The sequence below is a fragment of the Cavia porcellus genome, unplaced genomic scaffold (genome assembly GCF_034190915.1).
Source record: "Cavia porcellus strain 051 isolate PalLab524CR breed Dunkin Hartley unplaced genomic scaffold, mCavPor4.1 scaffold_26, whole genome shotgun sequence".
NCBI classification, from domain to species: domain Eukaryota; kingdom Metazoa; phylum Chordata; class Mammalia; order Rodentia; family Caviidae; genus Cavia; species Cavia porcellus.
Window position 1 is genome coordinate 36,877,573 of NW_026947509.1, and position 19,827 is coordinate 36,897,399.

The following is a 19,827-nucleotide window of genomic DNA, read 5'->3' on the forward strand; positions in this document are numbered from 1 at the left end:
AAAATGTCTAAAAATGGAAGCTTGGCCAAAGTGGTATCCCATCCTTTTTTTTTTTTTTTTTTTTGAGGAATAGTCTTCAATCACATTCCAAGAGATTGTATGTTGTTTTTGTTCTTTTTACAAAAATCTCCCTAAGACTTTAACTGTTTTTTAATACTCTAACATACTCAATATTGACCTAAAAAAAATAAGTCCATTAAATATATTAGGAAAAAGTTATCCTTTGGTTTTGGCCATTTTTTTTAAATAATAGGAGGTACTTCTTTTAAGGGAATATCTATTTATGGTATGATGCTACTGCTTTATACTGTGCCAGAAAACCTGATTTAAATCAAGGTGCATTATCCAGAGTCAGTGAAGCACTCCACACTATGTCCAAGTTCAATTTAATCTTATCAGTTGTCTGTATAGATAACTATGAAATTGTTTTAAAACACACACACACACTTCATCCTCCAGAGTCATAAATAAGGCAAGATATAGACTGAAAGACCACTGTCTGTGCTGAAAGATTCTTCTCAGGCAGCATTGCAATTTTATCCATGATAACTTGTCTTTGATTTAAAGTAGTGTTTGCTGGTTCTGTTGGTTTGATCATTTCCACCAATCATCACATCGCCCACTTCTACTGTGACTGCTAACTTAAAACCTTTGATAAAACTCATGAGAACTTGTCATTAAAGCAGTTACCTATATATTAAAGTTTCAAACATCATTTGATTTGAAAGGAAAAGTTATTTAATGACCAGAGAAATTCCTTAGGACTGTACATACAAAGAATTTTACATTTCCATGTTTATTCATAAGCATTAGAATAACAAGTATCTTCATGGAACCCATTTTAATATAGAGAACATAGTCTCGTCACAAAGTAATATAGCCAAATATGTAGAAAATATAGAAAGAAACAGGAAAGAAAACATCACAATAAACCCATTACCCTAAAGTAACTTATGTTAACATTTGCAGATTTCTGTGCTCATGAAGCTATGTAAATATTTATGCTGTAATTAACTCATTGATTGAAAAATATCTTATGATATGCCAGGCATTATTCTTGGACTGGAAATCTATTATAAAGAAACAATAGAGAGAAATTTATTCATGGAGTTTATAACCTATGGGAGGGAACCGGAAGGAGAGGTATATGATAAAAAACAGGAAATAAATGTATCCTATAGAATGCTAGAATGTCATGTGGACACAGAGAAAACTAAAAAGGGAAGGAAAAGCCTGGAAGCCAGAGGTACAGAGTCTTAATTGGTGACAGTGGACACTGTGAAAGGAGTCTCATTGAGGCAGTGTCACTTGAGAAAGATATATTGGTGGGAATAAAGCAATGTATGTAGGGAACTATGCAAAGAACATTGCAGCAGAGGCAGCACATAGGCCAGGCTTTAAGACTGCAGTTATGTTTGATCTATTCCAGGAATAAGAAGAAGTATATTGTAACCAGAATGAAGAGAGGGAAAAGTCATAGAGGAGACAAAGTTATAGAGAAAACAGGCAACCCAACTAGGTGGGACTTTATAATTTTAGGCAAATACTTATAATTTTCCCAGAAATGAAATAGTCATAGCAAGTTTATAAGTGCATGTTTTGGTTTGTGACTGGATGTCCTCCAAAAGCCTCACGAAGTCAAGGTAGGGGATGAGCTTTTAGGAGATGGCTAAAACTAGAGTTTGTAATTGGTTCATTGTCCAGTGCTGGTATTGGGGTGTACGTGCTGCAGTCACCCCAGGGAAGGTAGCCTGAATACAATATAAGGGAAGAAAAGAGGCTTGATTCCCCCTTTTTTTTCTGTCTTCTACTGCCAATGAACTCTTTCCCTTCTGTCATACCAACTTGCCTTGGAGCCAGCAGGTAATGGACTAAAAGTGCTACAAACTGTGAGCTACATAAATCTTCACACTTTAAACATTGGGTGTCAGGTGTTTTGTCTCAGCAATAAGAGAAAACTGACTAACACATAATTTGGGACCAGAAGTGGGGTCGTTGCTATGAATATACCTTACCACATGGTTCAAGAGCCTTTTGAAATGGCATATGGAAAAAGTTTTGAAAGATCTGGAGATGTCACCTGAAAGAGTAGAGCTGGAATGCTTTAGACTGTTCTAAAAGGGAGATTTTGTTCAGAGCTCAGACCAGAAGGTTGATAGAAATCCTTCCAGTAAAGACCAGAATCAGGAGATTTCTGCTGGAAAGAAGGAATGCATTGGCTATTGGACTTCAGATGATGTGTATTGTGGCTTGTCATATAATGTGTCTGTATTTCACTTATATTCAGAGACTTTACCTGAGACTGAGGTTAAGGGTGGTAGACTAATTAAATTGGTAGAAGAAATTTCAAGGTAGTTAAATGCTGAAACAGTGGCATGGCTACTGTTAGGGGATCTTAGTCACATTTAAGAGAAGAATCCAGCGCAAAAATCCCAGTAGAGTGATTTAAAATGTTGTGAGTTTGACCAGAAAGGAAGCATAAGTAAAGCTATGGACTAAGATAAAGCAGAGAAGATCTTGATTGCTTAGACAGAACAGGAGAATAGAAAAGATACAGGTATCACAAGAAGCAATGGGACTCCACTCTTTGCAACTTCAAAACTACAAAAGTGAAAGACTTGACTGAGCAGAAAGCCACGGAGCACCGTTTCTAGAACAGTGGCAGCTACACTATGTTCTAGGATGGTGACACAGAGAATTTGGTCCTCAGAATTTAACTCAGAGTGCTCAGCAATCTAAGCTCTCAACTCTGTGGCCAAGAGAGAGAAAAGTCTGGCTACTACTTCAGCTGGCAGCAGACCTTGGCATCATTCATATGATGCTGATTTTAGATGCTTGCAGACTGCAAGAGTTGTGGGATTTAAAAGGCTTGCATCAAGATTTCAAAAGGCCTCAGAGCCCAGTGGGCCCTTGCAACAGAGTGTGAAGCTGTGAGGATGAAGACAAAGGTGCAGTGCAGACTGGAGAAATTCGGAAACACCAGGAACATGAATTATCTGAGGAAAACTGCAAGGAGGGAGCAGAGCAAACCTATGAGAGAAGCTGTGGGAGTTACTGCCACAAGAAGTGCTGTAGGCTGGAGACATGCAAGCCTTTTGGAGCTCACATTTTGCCAGATTGCCTTGGATGCTGCATAACCCTAACCCTACAGCACTTAATGTGTTTTTCCTTGCTGGATTTTGGAATTGCTTTGGTACCAATCCGATGTATCTCCCTGTTTGTAACTTTTGAAATGAAAATGTCTGTCTTTTGTCATTGAATGTTGGAAGTGTTTCACTTTCTTTTCATATGTACAAGAACTCACAGGTAGGAGTTTGACTTACATCTCAGAGGAACCTTGGGATTTAGACTTTTCAGCACTGCTAAAACTGTTAGGAATTTGGCAACTCTTAGAGATGGCCTAAATGCTTTTTTATAATGTATGTGTGTGAGTCTTTGTAAGGCTTGGGATGGACTGTTGTTGTTTGTGTCTGGATGTCTCCTCAAAGCCTCAGGTAGTCATGGTGGAGGGATGGGATTTTCTGGTGCATTTGAAGCTAGTAGACTTCATGATTGGTTCATTGTCCAATGCTAGTTGAAGATTGGGGGTGTGAGTGCCTAATGCTAGATGGAATTTGCTGGTGTGAGTGCTAAACCTTCCCGAAGATGGATAGCCTGCATATAAGGGAGGAAAAGAGGCTTCTCCCTCCCTTTTTTGTGCTTGTGGCTTTTGCTATCTTCTGCTGCCTTGAATGCTTGCCCCTCTCTACCTTGTTAACTTTGCCTTGGAGCTAGCTGATTATGAACTGAAACCTCCACAAACTAAGCTAAATATATCTGTCCTTCCCTAATTTTGAGCATCAGGTATTTTGTCTGAGCAATGAGAGAAAAGTAAAATAGTACAGAAATGATCTTATTGGTGTTACATTAGAAATGCTACCACCTATGTTAATACATATACAACTGTTTTTATTTACCCTAAAACCATTTTCCCATAACATTTTTGGGACAACCATCTTAATATTTGCATTCTAGTTCTTTCAGTGTGAATATTTGTGAACATATTGTCAATTTTCAGTGTTTAAATTGAGTGAGTTGAATTTTCCTGCATAGAAGATTCCCCTTGATATAGAGCCTATAAAATAGAAGCACTAAGGAGTAACAAGTGTGCATGGGTTAGAATTATAAGAAGATGGGCTAAAAGGTTTCCAAAAAGTTACGGATTTGTATACCCCAAAGGAACATGTAAAATACAAATTGTTTTGAATAATAAAACAAAATGACAGTTTTACTAATCAAAAAAGATCAACAAATTCATTCTTTTACTTATCAACAAAGATTTTTTAAAATCTACACCCTGTAGAAAAATCACTAGACATCTAACTGGTACATTACTTATACTCCTCACAAAAATATTTCTTCTCCATTCACTTCCTCTGTGAGTCAAGCAGGTTCCTATCTTGTTTCTGCATCCCAGTAATATTTCCTCAATTCAATTCTACGATATCTTGCTTGTGATAAATGAAGAAGCAATGCCAACCATGCAGGATCTCTGGAGGAAAAGGGTTACGAAGCAAATTGAAAATGCAACAGAAATGTAAAAAAAAAAAAAAAAAAAAAAAAAATTTAACATACCTTAGAAAAATTACATATAATCTCCAATGAAGTAATTCACTAATTTTTTGCCAATTAAAGTAGCATTTAGTATTGCCTAGTATTTACTCTGGAAGCATTTGCCTTTGAGTTTTCACAAATGTCAAATTAATCTACCATGAAGTTCTGCTTTAATTATCACTAAGTTTTCCCATGATGGATTTAAAACTCTGTGCCTCAACAGACCGCATTGTTGCATAGCCTTAGACTAATTAGATAAATTACCTTGTGTTTTGTTGGATTTCAGAAAGCTTCTCTTGTTCTTCATGACCTCATGATAACATTTAAGATCAGCATAAGTAAGAAAATCTTTATTGTGTGTATTTTGGAAACCCAGGTATGAGAAAAGAATAATTTGTACAGCAGTGAATAAATCTATTAGCACATTATCTTAACAGCAAAACCATGTGAATATTCAAAGCAGTGTAATCTACACACAGAAGACTATTCAGTGATTATTTCTCTATATTATGCACATAATCAGCAATAATACTATGTTTGAATGTATTCCCTTTTTCTTATATTAGGAAGTTTAATACCTGATTGTTTGTTCTGTTGTAATCTAGGCAGTTATTTTACACAATATCAAAGATGTTTCACATTCTGCCGAATACATCTGATAGACTTTGAGTTCCTAGATTTAAAAAGCTCTAATTAAATGATATTCAGTACAATTTTCAGTATAAAAGATTTCAGAACAATTAGTGATGAAAATAGGGAACTAACAGCCATTGATGTTTAAAAATTATATCCCAAGTGAAGAAACAATACTATAATCATGTCTTTGTTCTTCATCTTTTTTAAATAAAGTGAGTTAAATTATAGCTAATTTTGAGGCCATTTTTTTCTACTAACAATGACCCTTTTGTTTTACAGTTAATAGATGACTTGGTTGTGTTCGCTTTATAGTCACTTACAACTAGCTCAAAAAGGTGGTCCCCAAACTTAAGTCTGCAGTAATATTATCTCTGTTTTGATGAAAAACAATAGAAAACTGTGTTACCTTTCAAAGTTAAAAGAAATCCATCATTCTCAGATAATATAGCACAATTTTTATTGCAGTCTTATGTAATCCTTGATTTGAAGAATAGTGTTAAAAACAGTGAGATTAGATGCTTGGGAATATGTTTAATTGATGTCTTTATTTGAGAAAATAAAAGCTTGGCACTTTATAACTTTGATATCAGTATTTTACTACTTTAGGAGATCAAAGATCTGGAATTCATTTTAAAGTTAATCATCTTTAAATTTTAAATAAGATATATAAAATAGTGGTTTCTAAATATTTTTAAGTTTAGATAAATTGCTTCTTCTGATACTATTAAAATCCCACAGAGTTAATGGTGACTTCTGTTTCAGCTATGATTAAGTGGGAGAAAATTTAATTTTCATAGAAGATATAATCTCCTCAACCTAGAAAAACATCAGTAAGATCGCAAAAGAATCATGTCTAAAAGCCTATATAGAAAGAACACATAACTTCTTGCCTAGGAGACATTCGAAACCCGAAAAGTACATAGTGTAATATTAAAATGTTGTATGGGATACTTGTTAAAGGTGGCAGGACATTTTATGAAAGCTACTACAGTGTGAGGAAAGAAACATCAGTATAGAACTGAGCTCAATTCCGACATAACAGGAACACATGGAGATTTGTAGCCCACAGGTAGGGTGAGGGAATCAGTAAAGAAACAATTACTAATAAGAGACATCAAGGGTAGGGGAATCCTTGCTAAGCTGATCTAGGTGAGTTATTGTCAAAGACAAGCCAAAGCTGAAAACATGGGGGGGGGGGTGGACATGAACGCTGATGTGCTGTCAAGGATGAGAGGGATTCTTGCTAAGCTGACTTAGCAGGATTTTGATAAGATGGGGCTCAGAAGGCTGAGGTCCAGGTGGGGCCAAAGAAAAATCTCACAGAAGCCTGACTAAAGCTAGGTCAAGGACAGTCAACAGATGGGCCAGTAGATGAAAGTAACAGATACTATAAGTCATGTGAGTTTTATACCAAATCATTTTGAGGAGATTGACCCAAACTTCCAAGTTTCATGCAACAAGTAAATAAACCCTTGTGGATGAAGATGAAATATGGATATCTGCATGAATAATCTTTAATTCTAAACTGCAGAGAGGCATATTTTAAAATCCTCTAAATGTTTAGTTATGCTATATTATAAAATTTATTTTAACAACAGTATCTTAATTCTTTAGTCAATATATCTCTCTTCTATGTGAGGTTTCCCCCCCACCCAGTATTAAGATTAAAGGATTTAAGATAAAGCTCAAGAATAGATATCCTTCATAAGACTGAGGGAATCAAATAAATGATTATCACTATATTTTACCAAAAATATCCTTTGAGTGGTGGGAAGATAAAAGCAAATCTTATCTTTTAGAATTTGTTAAAAGTGTCTAACTTTACACTGTGTTTACTTGACATGCTAGTGACAGTACCAGCATGAACCTTTTTTAGTAGAATGACCCTGGGAAATGCTTTAAATTATCTCCTCAGACAAGGCTTATTGCCCATCTGTCACCACTGCAGAAAACTGAGCACTGAATTTAACTATTTGCCTGTTCCAAATCTTTTGAGTTTAGCCAAGATGCTCAGAAAGATAGAAACAAACCACTTCAATAAATGCTTGTTAATCATCTGTGCTACATAGTACTCTCCTGGGTCTTAAGTCAGTCCTGCCTTTTTAGAACTTGCAGCCTAAAAAGGAGAGTCAGACAATTTAAAAAATCTGTGGTTTTTTTGCTAGTGCTATAACAGGGTACATTGAGGGTGCTCTTACAACACACAAAGAATAAGCCTCTCACTTCTTGGGTAGGGTGGGGTGGATAGAGCTGAGAGCATCTGGGCCTTTGGAAGTTGGCTGAAGAAAAGAACTGGTTTGGCAGGGAGAAAGGAAGAAGGAAGCCACAGAAGTAATTAAGAGGCTAACACTGAAAAGGTAGTCTAGGAATTACGCAGAAGGAAGAGAAAGGATTGGGAAGAATGTTCACAGAAGAAACACTCTGTGCAAAGACCGAATGAGAAAGGAGAATGTATTTAACATGTTGGCTGAGTGCTTCTCAAACTTTATAAATAGATGCAGTTAATAAAGAATATAAATCTGAGTTTAAAATTAAAACGTATGTTCCGTATTTCCCACAATTTCGAGAACGCTGTGTGGTCTCCCATTTTTACACACACTACAGTCCTCCATTTGAGGAATGGCGTTGCCAATGGTGACCCTTCTATCGCAAGTCTTTGTACCTTCTTTAGCAGTCAACTACTGAGGGAGATATTTCAAATTTTTCAGTGATATTTGTGGATCTGTGGTTTTTCTTTCAGTTTCGTGTTTTTCCCTTATGTAGTTGGATGCTTTGTTTAGTGAAATATGCATTAAGAACTGTTGATTCCTTTGGGAGAACTGCCTTTTACAACATTAGATGACCACTATGATCTTTCTGTGTTTTGAGACACAAGTTGAATAGTGTGAAATTGATATGATTTCAGCATGTTTTGTTGAGTCAGTGCTAGCATAATCTGTCTAGTACAACTTTCTATTTGATCTGTTTTTATATGCACCTTATATTTGTTGTGTTTTTTAAATATTTGTATACTTTTTAATTAATAAATAAAAAGTAATCTATTAAAATCAAACACATGTGCATTTTGGTGGTAGAGAGAGACATGAGTTACCAGGTTGTCTAGCAACTGCCAAGAAATGCCGTTTGTATTGGTTGGGGACAAAGCTTTGAGTAGCAAATAGCAATATGACTCAGTTTCCAGTAGCTGGCATCTAGGGCTCTCTCTCTCTGGAAATCACTGAATACTCTCTGAACTATTTTCACTATGGATGATGACCTGCTTATTCACTCTGCATGAATCACTGATGATGGCAGTGAAGGGGCAACTTATCCTCTCGTTTATCCGTAGTTGACATTTTTCTATAAAGGAGGTTGCTTCATGGAATGCTAGTTTAAAGTCACTACTTCAAATTCTTCTTTTGTATCATCATCTTTCCCACTTTATCTACCTTTACACTGAAAGACATTTAACAGTTTCAGCATGAAACTAGTCTCAAAGGATTTGCTAATATTGTCACGCTTGTCAAAATCAAAGGAAATTGTCTCAGAGAAGAATCTTTACCTTTACTGTTAGAAGCAAGTTATAAGGCTGTACTGTATCTTGACAGTTCTTTCAGTGTCAGCTTAAGCTCATTTTAATAAATGTGTAAGTTTCGTGTCACTCCCATCTCTCCTTACCCTGTAGCAGCAAATGTTTTCTGAAGCTCTAAGTACAGCACCTCTGCAAAAACTCTAAAATTTCCTTCTCTATCCCCAAAGCTACAAAACAGACAGAACTGAATTATAGTTACTTACTGAAAATTTGCATTCATATCAACATATTTAAAAGAAAAGCCTCCCTACATTTTTTTTGATATTACACACCATTAAAATTATGTGTAATGTGTTTATGAAAAATAGAAAATGCTATTATTTTTGATATTGATACAATGGAGTCATATAATGCTTATTACTAAGTAATTCATGGATTTTAGTACCATCATATAACTCTATTTCCTCATTTAGTTCCCACAACAATACACAAATATATACACTGTTAAATTTATTAAACTGTACCTGCTTAAAACGGAGTACACTATGAAGGCAAGCAACAAAACTTTCAAATTCTTTTCTACACCTCATAGTCATTAAAGCAGAAAAAGACTTTGAGAAATCTGTGGGTAGAATTGTCATGTCTTCCTACTACTAGATGAACTCAGCAGTTCTTAAATTTTGGGGTAAATGAAAAGTACTATATCAGGTTGTCTGTGTGAAGCCATACAGAATGTCTTGTTAGGCAGCTAAGTAACTTTTTGAGGTTGATTTTTTTCAAAAAAAACTTTCATATTACCTGCTGCTACAAGGTGTAACTAACTTTGGCCAAGTCAGACCTAACTGTTCTCCAGAGCAGTTGGAAATGATTGACATGTTTCCATAGTTTTGTGTAAGGAAGGCTGAGGCCTTTCTCAGCATTATAGCTCAGTCTGCACATGACCCACTCCTGGAGTCAGAAACACTGTAAAGTGATGTGGGGAACATCCTAAATCAGGACATATGTCCTGCGATGGTCTGTATGGAAGTGGCCTCCTAGCTCACCACATCTGCTGCGGGGACACAGAAGTCTTCCTGACTTCCTGCACACTGTGCTTGACTAACTCCTAGGAGGAATAATGTGGATTGTTTCTCTGTGGACCAAAGTTAACCACAGTCTTATTGTCCCCATGTCAACCATTTAAAACCACATGGTGTCGCCTATTTGGTCTTCAGGACATCTATAGTTGGGTTTAATGTGTAGTCATACTTACTGACATGGTAGCTTAATTAGTTATGTTCCCCACACTGTATGAAACTGTAAAAAAAGGGATTGAAAACTCAAGGCCTCTAGCATATTCTTCAAGAGACTTTCAGAGTCAGTAGTCTGAGCATGTCATCTATAGATGAAGAGCTTGACCCCCAGAAAGGACAGTTGCGTATAGCTAGGAACCAACGGCCAGGAAATAAACCGGAATTCTGCTGTCATGCTATTTCTTTCCTTCTTTCCATCCTTCCATTCTCCATCTCTCTATTATCTCCCTCCTTTTCTTGCTTCCTGTTCTTTTGCTTTCTCTGTCTTTCTTCTTCACATCCTTATTTTGCTGTTTCCCCAGGTAACCAAAATAACATGTATTCCTTTAATTTACCCTAAGTTTATATGAGCCCAGTGACAATTACTCAGAAATTTATATACAGAAATTTTAAGAAAAACAGACTTTAATTATTCTGCAAATTTGTTGTGTGATTAAGCTTTATTAAGTAGCACCATCAATAATCATTTTTAAATGCTTTCATAGTAATTAGTAAAAGAAATATTAATGGCTATACTCACACACCCATATGATCAAAAATGGCTAACTCAGAAGTGGAAAAATAAGTGGAAGCTGTTAGTTAGAAAAGCATTATTTATTTAACATATTTCTTGCTTCTTTAAAGAGAAAAGATCTATATTTTGAATACTGTGTTAAACACAAAACTATTAGATTATACTCCAAAAATACATTTCAGTGAATTACATGTGCTCTCTATGATCAACAGAAAAATTAAAATGTGTGACTTGAGAGATCAGTAGGGTTTAAATTTTACATGATTATATTGTTAGAAAAAATAGCATTTGGAAATGCTTGTAAGATTCAGAGGGATTTTGTATTGAAGTTCAACTTCAAATTTTCAGTGATATAACAAAAATGTTTGGCAATAATTGCAATATGTTTTACTTGCTAAAGGTGTAGAAATAATTTTAATCTTTAGCACATGTTTGCAGTCCTGTACATAGTGAGGCCTGCTACAGTTTGGCAGAGACATGAGGAAGGTGTCTGGCTCCAGTTTCTGAGACAGAATTTAAGGGCTTGTGTCCAGCCCCAGAGAGGTCAGGGGATGACTTGCTTTGCTGAAACTCACACTCTTTTCATGGAGTCTTGCTGCACTCTCAACTAAAGTTGTATTTTATCCTCATTTTAAAAATAAAATGAGTATTTTGTGATGTGTTGATATCAGCAGAGCTGGATTAATATGATGAATGAAAAGCCTTTATTTGAGCTCTAAACTTCTTGTTTGGGGAGAGCTGTGTTTGCAGCTTTCGTAGAAGTCAGCAGTAACTTAGTCGCTCTAGGCACTGAGGGGGCACTGGGTCACAGCTATGCTTTCACAGTGGGATTGTCCACAGTGGTGTCACCACCAAATGCACAACTGTATTAACAATTGCAAGTTTCAGCAGAAAGATCTGTGGTGTTGAATGCAATCAGAAAAGACAATACTGAACAAATTGTCGTTCTTTGTTCATCCTGCATTATGAAATAGGGACACAGATGACTCATGGAATATGTTCTCTTTTGTGTTTGGGACACAAACAGCAGCTTGGAGTCACCACTGATGAGTGAAGGTTCGGAAGTGCAGCGGAACAGCGGCAGTGGCGGCACGGGAAGCAGCCTGGGAAGCAGCCTGGGAGGCTCCATCACCGCCTGTAAGAAGGTAACCGTGGCCCGTGCCAGTTTCTCCTTCCTGGTTGGCCTTGAACACACTTGGACTTGACCTTTCAGATCCTTTTCCTGAAGTACAAACAACCAACTAAGTGGCCCACTTTCTGGTTTCCCAGATAGGCTGATGACATTTTAAAATAGAATTCATGGAAATAATTTTAAAAAAAACCTTCAAATAATTCACAAATTCATAACCTGATAACTGTTATGCCATCCGACCTCCACCCCACCCCTGTCCTCCTTCTCCTTCTAAACTGAGCCGTGGACCAGAGCCTCTTGGATCTCTGTTCAGAAAAATCACAAGTTTTGAACTGCTTAATTTATTGTGTTCTATTCCTAAATCCATATTTAAGAAAATTTCTTAACTTTCCCCCCTTTAGACATTTTCTAAAAGAGTAGAGAATGCCTGGCTTATTAAGCAAAGCAGACTGCCAATGTGGAGCATGTGGACTTTAGATCTGACAAACAATTTTCGTTTAAGTGACTTGCAAGAAGTTATTACTTGAACAACATAACATCATTCAATTCAACTCTAGTTTTTCCAGCCAAACCAACTAAGGCTAAGAAATTTAAAGCAAAATGCCCAAGTTCCTGATTCTTTTACCCAGTGTTTTTACTGCTATGTGTTGCTAGTTTTTAGAGGTGAGTATGTTTATTTGCATTCAAATTTGGAAGAAATCACACCGAATTTGAAAGAAATCACATTGAATTATTTATTGTGAAAAAATTTAATCATAAAAAATCTTGTAAAAAATTGTCTTGTGAACTACCCTGTTACTAAATATATTATGTATGTATGTGACATACATTAATACATGCATAGGTATATGTATACATATATATGTTATGTCCATATACATTTGTTGATTACTGCATCCAGTTAATCATTCCTTTGTGACTTTTATATAATTTCCTAGTTTTCAAGTATGAATAAAATTAACAAATACCAGGAGTAGGAAACATGTAGCCTTTAATGAAAAATAGCATCACAGTGTACGTTCATTTAATAGATATGTATACACATAATCTCACAAACAAGGATGTAAAATTTTACACATGTCTAACCAGTACCACAGTTATTTCTAGAACGAGCAATAAACCACAGAAAAGTGCTTTTCATGGGACAAAAATTATCATATTGAGACAATTTCATATGGCTCAATGTAAATACATTCAAAACCATGTTTGATCTCATAAGAAAACACAAGGGTGGATCATTAAATTCTGTAATCCTTAGGGAATTTACTGTTTGGGATGATAGAGGTTGGTGGCTTATCAAGTGAACAATCAAAGAATGATTCACAGATTATGTAGTAACATAAACGTACCAGTGATATGTCAGGGAAGCGTAAATCAGGTGAAAGACCTTAGTAGTAAAATCCAAGAAGCACCATAGCAACAAATGCACCAGGAAAATGGACTGTAACACAGACAGGGAAGAGTGGTCACAGCCTGAATGGGCAAACAGAATATTTATCTGTTTTCAGCAAGGGCTGCAGCATATCAGTGAAGTCTACACCATCTTCTACTGTAACTTAAGAATAACCATAGAACATTCCTGTTATTTTAACTAATTCTCTGAAGCTTACATAATTGAATTTCAAAAAGTATCTAATAGCAACTGTGCAACCACATATTACACACTATGTGGGCTATAATTCTTTGCCTTCCTTTCGAGAGAGTTACTCAAGAATGTTAAGCCCTTCTTAGAATCTAGAATATAAAGCCTCAGTAAGAACGTACTATTAAAAGAGTCTATGCCTTTATTATGCTATTATTATGCATAGATGCAATTTAATTTCAATGTTCGTTGATCAAGTGTTTAATCTTTTTAATCAGAGGTAACAGGGCTGGGGAAATGAGGATCCGCGTAGTACACACATAACGTACCTTCTGCTCAAAAGAGGCAAACAGAGCAAGAAGCTCTCAGAAGGACCAAGCCGTGCAGAGAAATCACCACTCTTCAGTCAGTCTACCTGCAATAAGAGTAAATTGGAGAAACCCCTTTGTGTTCCCCAAACCCATCTCATGTCTTAGCTTTATCTCCCTGATCAAGCCTTCTTATCAGAACTGAGGTAGTCCTAAAATCACTGGTGGAAGAAACAAAGTAAGGAGGTAGAAGATGACACATGAGTTGGATTATCAGACTCTGAAAAACTGCAAATTGATGGAATGTGTGTTTCACAGTGAATTTCCGCCTGTGGGGAATCCTACCCACGCACAATTGCTTCGGTTCCTCTTTGCTGCTGGGGAAATACAGTCACTGGAACCTTATCTACAAAAAAGCTATAGTATTAGGGAAAAGATTATTATGGATTTATGTGAAAGAGGAACTCTTCAATTTATATTGTTGGTATTGAGAGCTTTCCTTTCCACCAAGCTAAGGTGACCATATCAGACCGTAGTGTTTTACGTATTTCCTTCTGGCATTTTGCTAATTTTATTCTCAAAAGTGTTCTGTTATTCAAAGTAAGTTTTCCTTCTAACTCTAGGTTTAGAACCGTCCCTTTTCCTTTTCTCTTCTTTTAAAGGTTAGGAAAGTTACCAGATAAATTCACACCAACCTGCTTGCTAGGATTGCACAGCATCGTCTTGTGCTGCAAACAGCATCTGTCCCCTACTCAACTACCCCCCTTCTCCCTTACTGACATTGGAAATTCTACCTGGCCTATTCTACCTGGACAAAAACTTGGAATTCTACTCTTCGTGGAGCTCTAAGCAGACACTCTTTATCCATCCAAGTGGGAATGTGAACTAAATTTTGTGTCACTAATTTAATAAGCATAGAGATTCAGCATAATTATTAATTATGCTGGGAATCATCAGCATAACATATTTAAAGTGGTAAAGTTACAAGATATTGCAGGGGGGAAATGGAGAAGAGATGCTGATGGGGAAAGGGCACTACATTCTCCCCAGGGAGCCCCCAGTGGTATCTCAGGTGGGCATTGCCCAAGGTTTCCCTCTCATATAACCCTACTTACAAGACAAACAGAACCACTCTTACTAAACTGATCCATATGGGGTTTCACCAAATGAGCTAAATGATTATATGTGATTGTTGTTTATTTGTTGAAAAGTTCTCCATAGTCTATTTATAACAAATCAAAATCCGCTGTCACTAAAGACACAGCGGATAGCAAGTAACCAACCTGCACCTGAAACGTAAACATTGAGCTAAATTGGAGATTTCATGATGTGATGTCCATCCAGGGGTGGAACCTCTCTGACTCAGATCCTTAAAAGTTGCTATGACATTAACATATGCCCTTGGCATATAGTTGATGTTCAATAAATATCAGTTAATTCCAAATAAGTTATTTTATACAAGGGTAACATTCACTTAAATAGAATTTAAAACAGAAAACAGCACAGCATGTTAAATGTCCTCCTGATGACGCGTATCTGTTAATTTCTTTCTGCTTTGAGAGCATTATATTGCAGGTCATTTTTCCACAATGGCTGAACATTTTCAATCCTTCCTTTACTTCACAGGCTAACAATCTGCTATCTGGGCTATAGTGGAACCAAGTCTCTAAATAGGATTGAGGTGAGGAAAGAATTGGGGGAAAATCAACACCGCAAAAATCTTTCTCTTTTTGTGTCATGTTAATTAAATCTGCCTTAAACTCGGACTTAATCAAAGTGGGCAGACTGAAATCAGCTCAGGCTCCCTGAGGCAGATTTTGATCTTAATACGACATCTGATCAGCTCTTTGAAGTCTGAAGAGCATTCTTGCCATGACTGACCCTCTTTACACTGACATAAATTTGCTTCAGATATATTTGAAGAATGACAGAGTGTATGTCCCTTGATGTTTCATTCTATTCTGTAAAAATACACTTTCATCTAAGCCTATATCTTTCTAATGCCATGTAATTAAGAAAAGCAACTCAATTAATGTGTTCAGTCATGGGCATACAAATCCAGAGGCTTTTCAGAATCCAATCCCTATCTCTAAAGGCATTCTTAAGAGAGTCACAATTGTTTTGGCCAAAACCCCAAACAATATTTCCAAGAAACTACAAAGAACTTGTCCTGCTTAACATCTAGATAGTCACGTGATGGAAAATTCTTTTCATATTCTGTGTTTGTAGGAGCTGTCTCCTTCAAGGAAGGAAAGGGTTAAAGAATAAATAAATAAATAACAAATCACATGCCTGAGCGTGTCCTACAGCAGAAGGCACTAGTTGTTTGTCCCACCGGGACACATAGCACTTGTGGTTCTTCGGTACTGCTCTGATTTTGCAGCCTGGGCTCAAGCCCAGTTCCCAACACCAGAAAATGGTTCAGTCAATTTTTTTAAGGCAGATAGATGTCTTGTTTTATCATCAGCCTGCAACAGCACTGAAGAAGTAGAAATTTTAAAAAGAATAACTATTTATACCAAGATATCCATGAGTGGTGACACTATTAAGACTACTGGGAAGGGGACTGGGGGACAAATCGACAGTAAGAAAGGAAGCTCCAGAGGCCAGATGCAGCCCAGTCCCATCCAGGATCATCTCCCTGACCACCAAAGGGTACTTCTGTACACTGAAGAAGCACATCCCACCCGGGAGGCTTCAGGACTGCACTGAGGACAAAGCAAACACTGCAGGTTCCCAGCAGGGACTTACGCTCTCTGCTGTCAGCAAAAGCAGATCAAGGTGCTAAATGTTTCTCATGCCTGGAAGGTGAACCCAAGTCCATCCTGATACAACGAGGTGAGGCTGCCTGGATCACACATCCAGTTTACTCCCTGGAAAATGCCAGCGCATCCATCTTTTTTATTAGAGATTTTGTTTAAAACCAGGAGTTATGCTCATTTGGGGTTTGAAAATAATTCAGCTTCATATTCTGAAATCCAGTATGTTCAAGGACTCATATTCTGGACTCTGCCCCACTTCTCTTTGTCCTCACCACTTGGTGGTGTGAGTACGTGAGATTCTTATTTTGTTCTGTGCAGCGCTATTCCTTGAGCATCCTTTGTGTGAAGAAATCCTAGAAGTATATTGCAAGATTTTTCTTTTCTTTCTTTCTTTTCCTTTTTTAATTAGAGAAGTAGGACTCTGAAAAACCGAAATAAAGGAGAATTTTAGTGGGGCTGAAGTGCTGCTGCCGTAAGGGAACTGGACAAGTGCTCTTTGTTTGTGAATTTTTGTAATTACCCCAAACCATCTTTATATTATATATTAAGTGCTTCTATCCAGGAATGGAAAGTGGCTTAACTTGCAGAAATATCTGACTTGATATTCAAACTCTGCCTTTGTATTTTCAGAAGGAGCTGCCATCCTTCTCCCTATCATCAGGCTCAGGGCCTTTTCTCTTTGCTTCCAGTCCTCCCCATTCAGTCGGCAGGTATAGCTCTGCACCCATGCATACCACGCCTGGTAGCACAGATCTTTCCCCTGTCGTGCTGGGCTCACCCTTCAGGTAAGAGTGCCCACTTTTCAGCTGTGCCAGTGTCACAGCAGAAGAGAGGTCCTGGCTCAGATAGATTCCATCTCAACTCTGGCTTTCATGTTCCTCCGAGTGAGCCCGCTCACATGTGTATGAGCATATTTGTACACTCATTTCTAACTTTCATGAAAGTGACTCACCTTGAAAGAACTGTTTAAGGGCTCATATTCCTGCAGATGGAATCACCCAGACAGGTAGATTCTTAGATTACATCTATCTGTCTGTAGTTTAAAAGTTCATTTTTTTCAGTAGCTTCCTCTCAAATGTCTGATAAAACAGAGTTGTCACTTTTTAGTTGCCAAGGGCAAACATTGATTTTCAAGTGACACATGACCTTCAAATCTACTGTTTTTATCTAGTGACAAATGTATTACCATCTATACTTTGTATACATATACAAAACAATTCAAAATCAACGGTGGGCACTGATTTTCCCCATCATATATTTTCTTGAATTTTGCTTCTCCTAATATTGAAATCATATTACCTTTATTGATTATTAAAATATTTCAGCATTAGATTATCTTTAAATAGCAACTAAGTAGCAACTAATCAGCTATCCTCTGTTTCAGCCATTGATGACCATTCATAAATTATCCTATATTTGCATTCCCTGAGTATAACTGGTTTTGCAACCCTTGCATTGTATAGTCTATATTCAAACTAAAAAGCTCTGACCCACTTTCAGAGCACTCTTCTGCGAGCTGATACAGAGGAATTAGAGGAGAATGTCCTGATACTTCTTTACTAGTCTTGATCAGCTCAACTGTCTTCTGTGCTCCCACACAATTCCTGTGACTGCACTGAAATACAGTGCAGGTTCCAGGACACAAGTCACTGATTGACACACAAAAAGCAAAAGTACGTGGGCTGTGGAGAATCTGTGTGGTTCATTTCTTGCTGTTAGGAGGCACTTTGGCCCAGGTTAGCCAACAAAATCTCTGAATTATGTACATGGACTTGACTAATGCCCAAGAATGGAGCTCCTTTTATCATGAAACATTCCATTTTATACTCAATGATATCTTTATATGACATTTGTTAGAGATGAATTCTCCATAAATCAGTATATTTTGTGTTTATTTACCAGAAGCAAGCTCAGTTAGATGAAGAGCACATTGCTAACAGCATTCCATAGACTCTCATGTTGGAAAGATATGATTAATTTATCTGGAGCCCACTCAGTAGTCACTGAACCATGATATTTGATTACTTGGAGGCATTTCTTTTCATCCAGTTATCAGGGAGAAAATGAATTGCAAACCCACTGCAAACCCCATCTTTCTCAACACACTATACCTTTGATTTCATGTTTTTCAAACTCTTTTTCATTCCTCATAATGAATAATTTTATTCTAAGTGCTAAGTGAACTCTATTATTTTCTAGTAATTTTAAAATAATCAATTATAACATTTTCAGATTTTAGTGGGTGTCAATAGTGTAATTCAAAAATGCTTCACATCTAACCAAACAGAATTACCAAATATATACTATGAATACTCAAACATAATTATTGATATTTTGTAAGTAATTTCCCCTTTTTGTAAAAAAGATTAATACACAAGAACTCTACTGGTCATCTTGTAAAATTATCATGGAAAGGAAATTACATCTTACTATGAAACCCTCAGAAAATAGAGACAAAAATCATTGAATTTTCAATACCATTTTTTCCTTCCACACAAAAGTATTGTCCAGATTGTACATTATTACATCTTATTAGTTTATCATGAATTAAATAAGCATCACACAGTTTCCCTTGGAAATAATGGAAAGGTATTATGTCCAGCATGAAAAACAAATATTCACACAAAAAAAATTTCCTAAAGCATAGGTTAGATTACATTATCATTGTCTTAGTTACTTTATGCTCATTGCTGAGACAAAATGCCTGAAGTCCAAATGGGGGAAAGGAAAGGTTTATTTCTTACAGTTTTTGGATGTTTCAGTCCACACTCAGTTGGCTCCAAGACAGGCGGGCATGGCTGGACCACAGTTCATGGTGGCCGCCCACAGCGAGCTCGAACCAGCAAAGAGAAAGACATACCTTCTTCCTGCCATTACATCACATCCTGGCTCCACCCCTATGTGGGTGGAGCACTGACACCATCAATCCAAGCACTATACAATGAACTATCACATATGAACAATGCAAACTCATGAGGCCTGGGGGACACAAACATAAACCATGACAATCATGAATTTAAAATATGTAAAATTTCTCAAAACACTTACAGATAAGTGTTCATATATGCGTGCATATATGTGTGCATATTAAGCTTTTCAGCTATTGTTAAACTTAATTCAGAAAGTAGCTATTAATAAAGCCAATGACTAAATCTTCAAAATTATAATGAAGCAATTTTGGAGACTCTTGGAGTACTATAAGGCATAAAATAGCTAGCCAAGCCCAGCAATGATTTCTCTTTATTGAAAAATAAAAGGTTCCTTTCCCACTGCTGAAAACTTCTATTTTCTAGTAATTTTCTTTGCTTTGTACCAGGCGCTTGAGATTCTATTATTCTTCAAGCACACCCAGCACAAGCCTGTTTTGAATGTTTGTTTCTGCTGATGACCCCTGCCTGGGTCTCCTTATTCCTGGGATAAGGGTGTGACAGGCACTGCACTTTGTTCAGATCTCTGCCTAGTCCTGTTCTTAAGGCCCAGCAACTTGTACTTTCCCA

General features: G+C 36.9%; 1 protein-coding gene across 7 annotated transcripts in view; it reads left to right on the top strand.

Annotated features, from left to right (window-relative positions):
* The window catches only part of Sphkap (SPHK1 interactor, AKAP domain containing), a 167,513-nt gene that overhangs the window by 39,907 nt on the left and 107,779 nt on the right, over positions 1-19,827 (top strand). For 5 of the 7 annotated variants that reach the window (XM_063237205.1, XM_063237207.1, XM_063237204.1 and 2 more), the window contains one exon: positions 11,574-11,691. In XM_063237205.1, coding sequence (XP_063093275.1) covers positions 11,593-11,691 — 99 coding nt within the window. In that variant the 5' untranslated portion in view covers positions 11,574-11,592. The remainder of the gene's footprint in view (positions 1-11,573; positions 11,692-19,827) is intronic. The other 2 variants (XM_063237208.1, XM_063237203.1) reach the window with 1 other exon arrangement.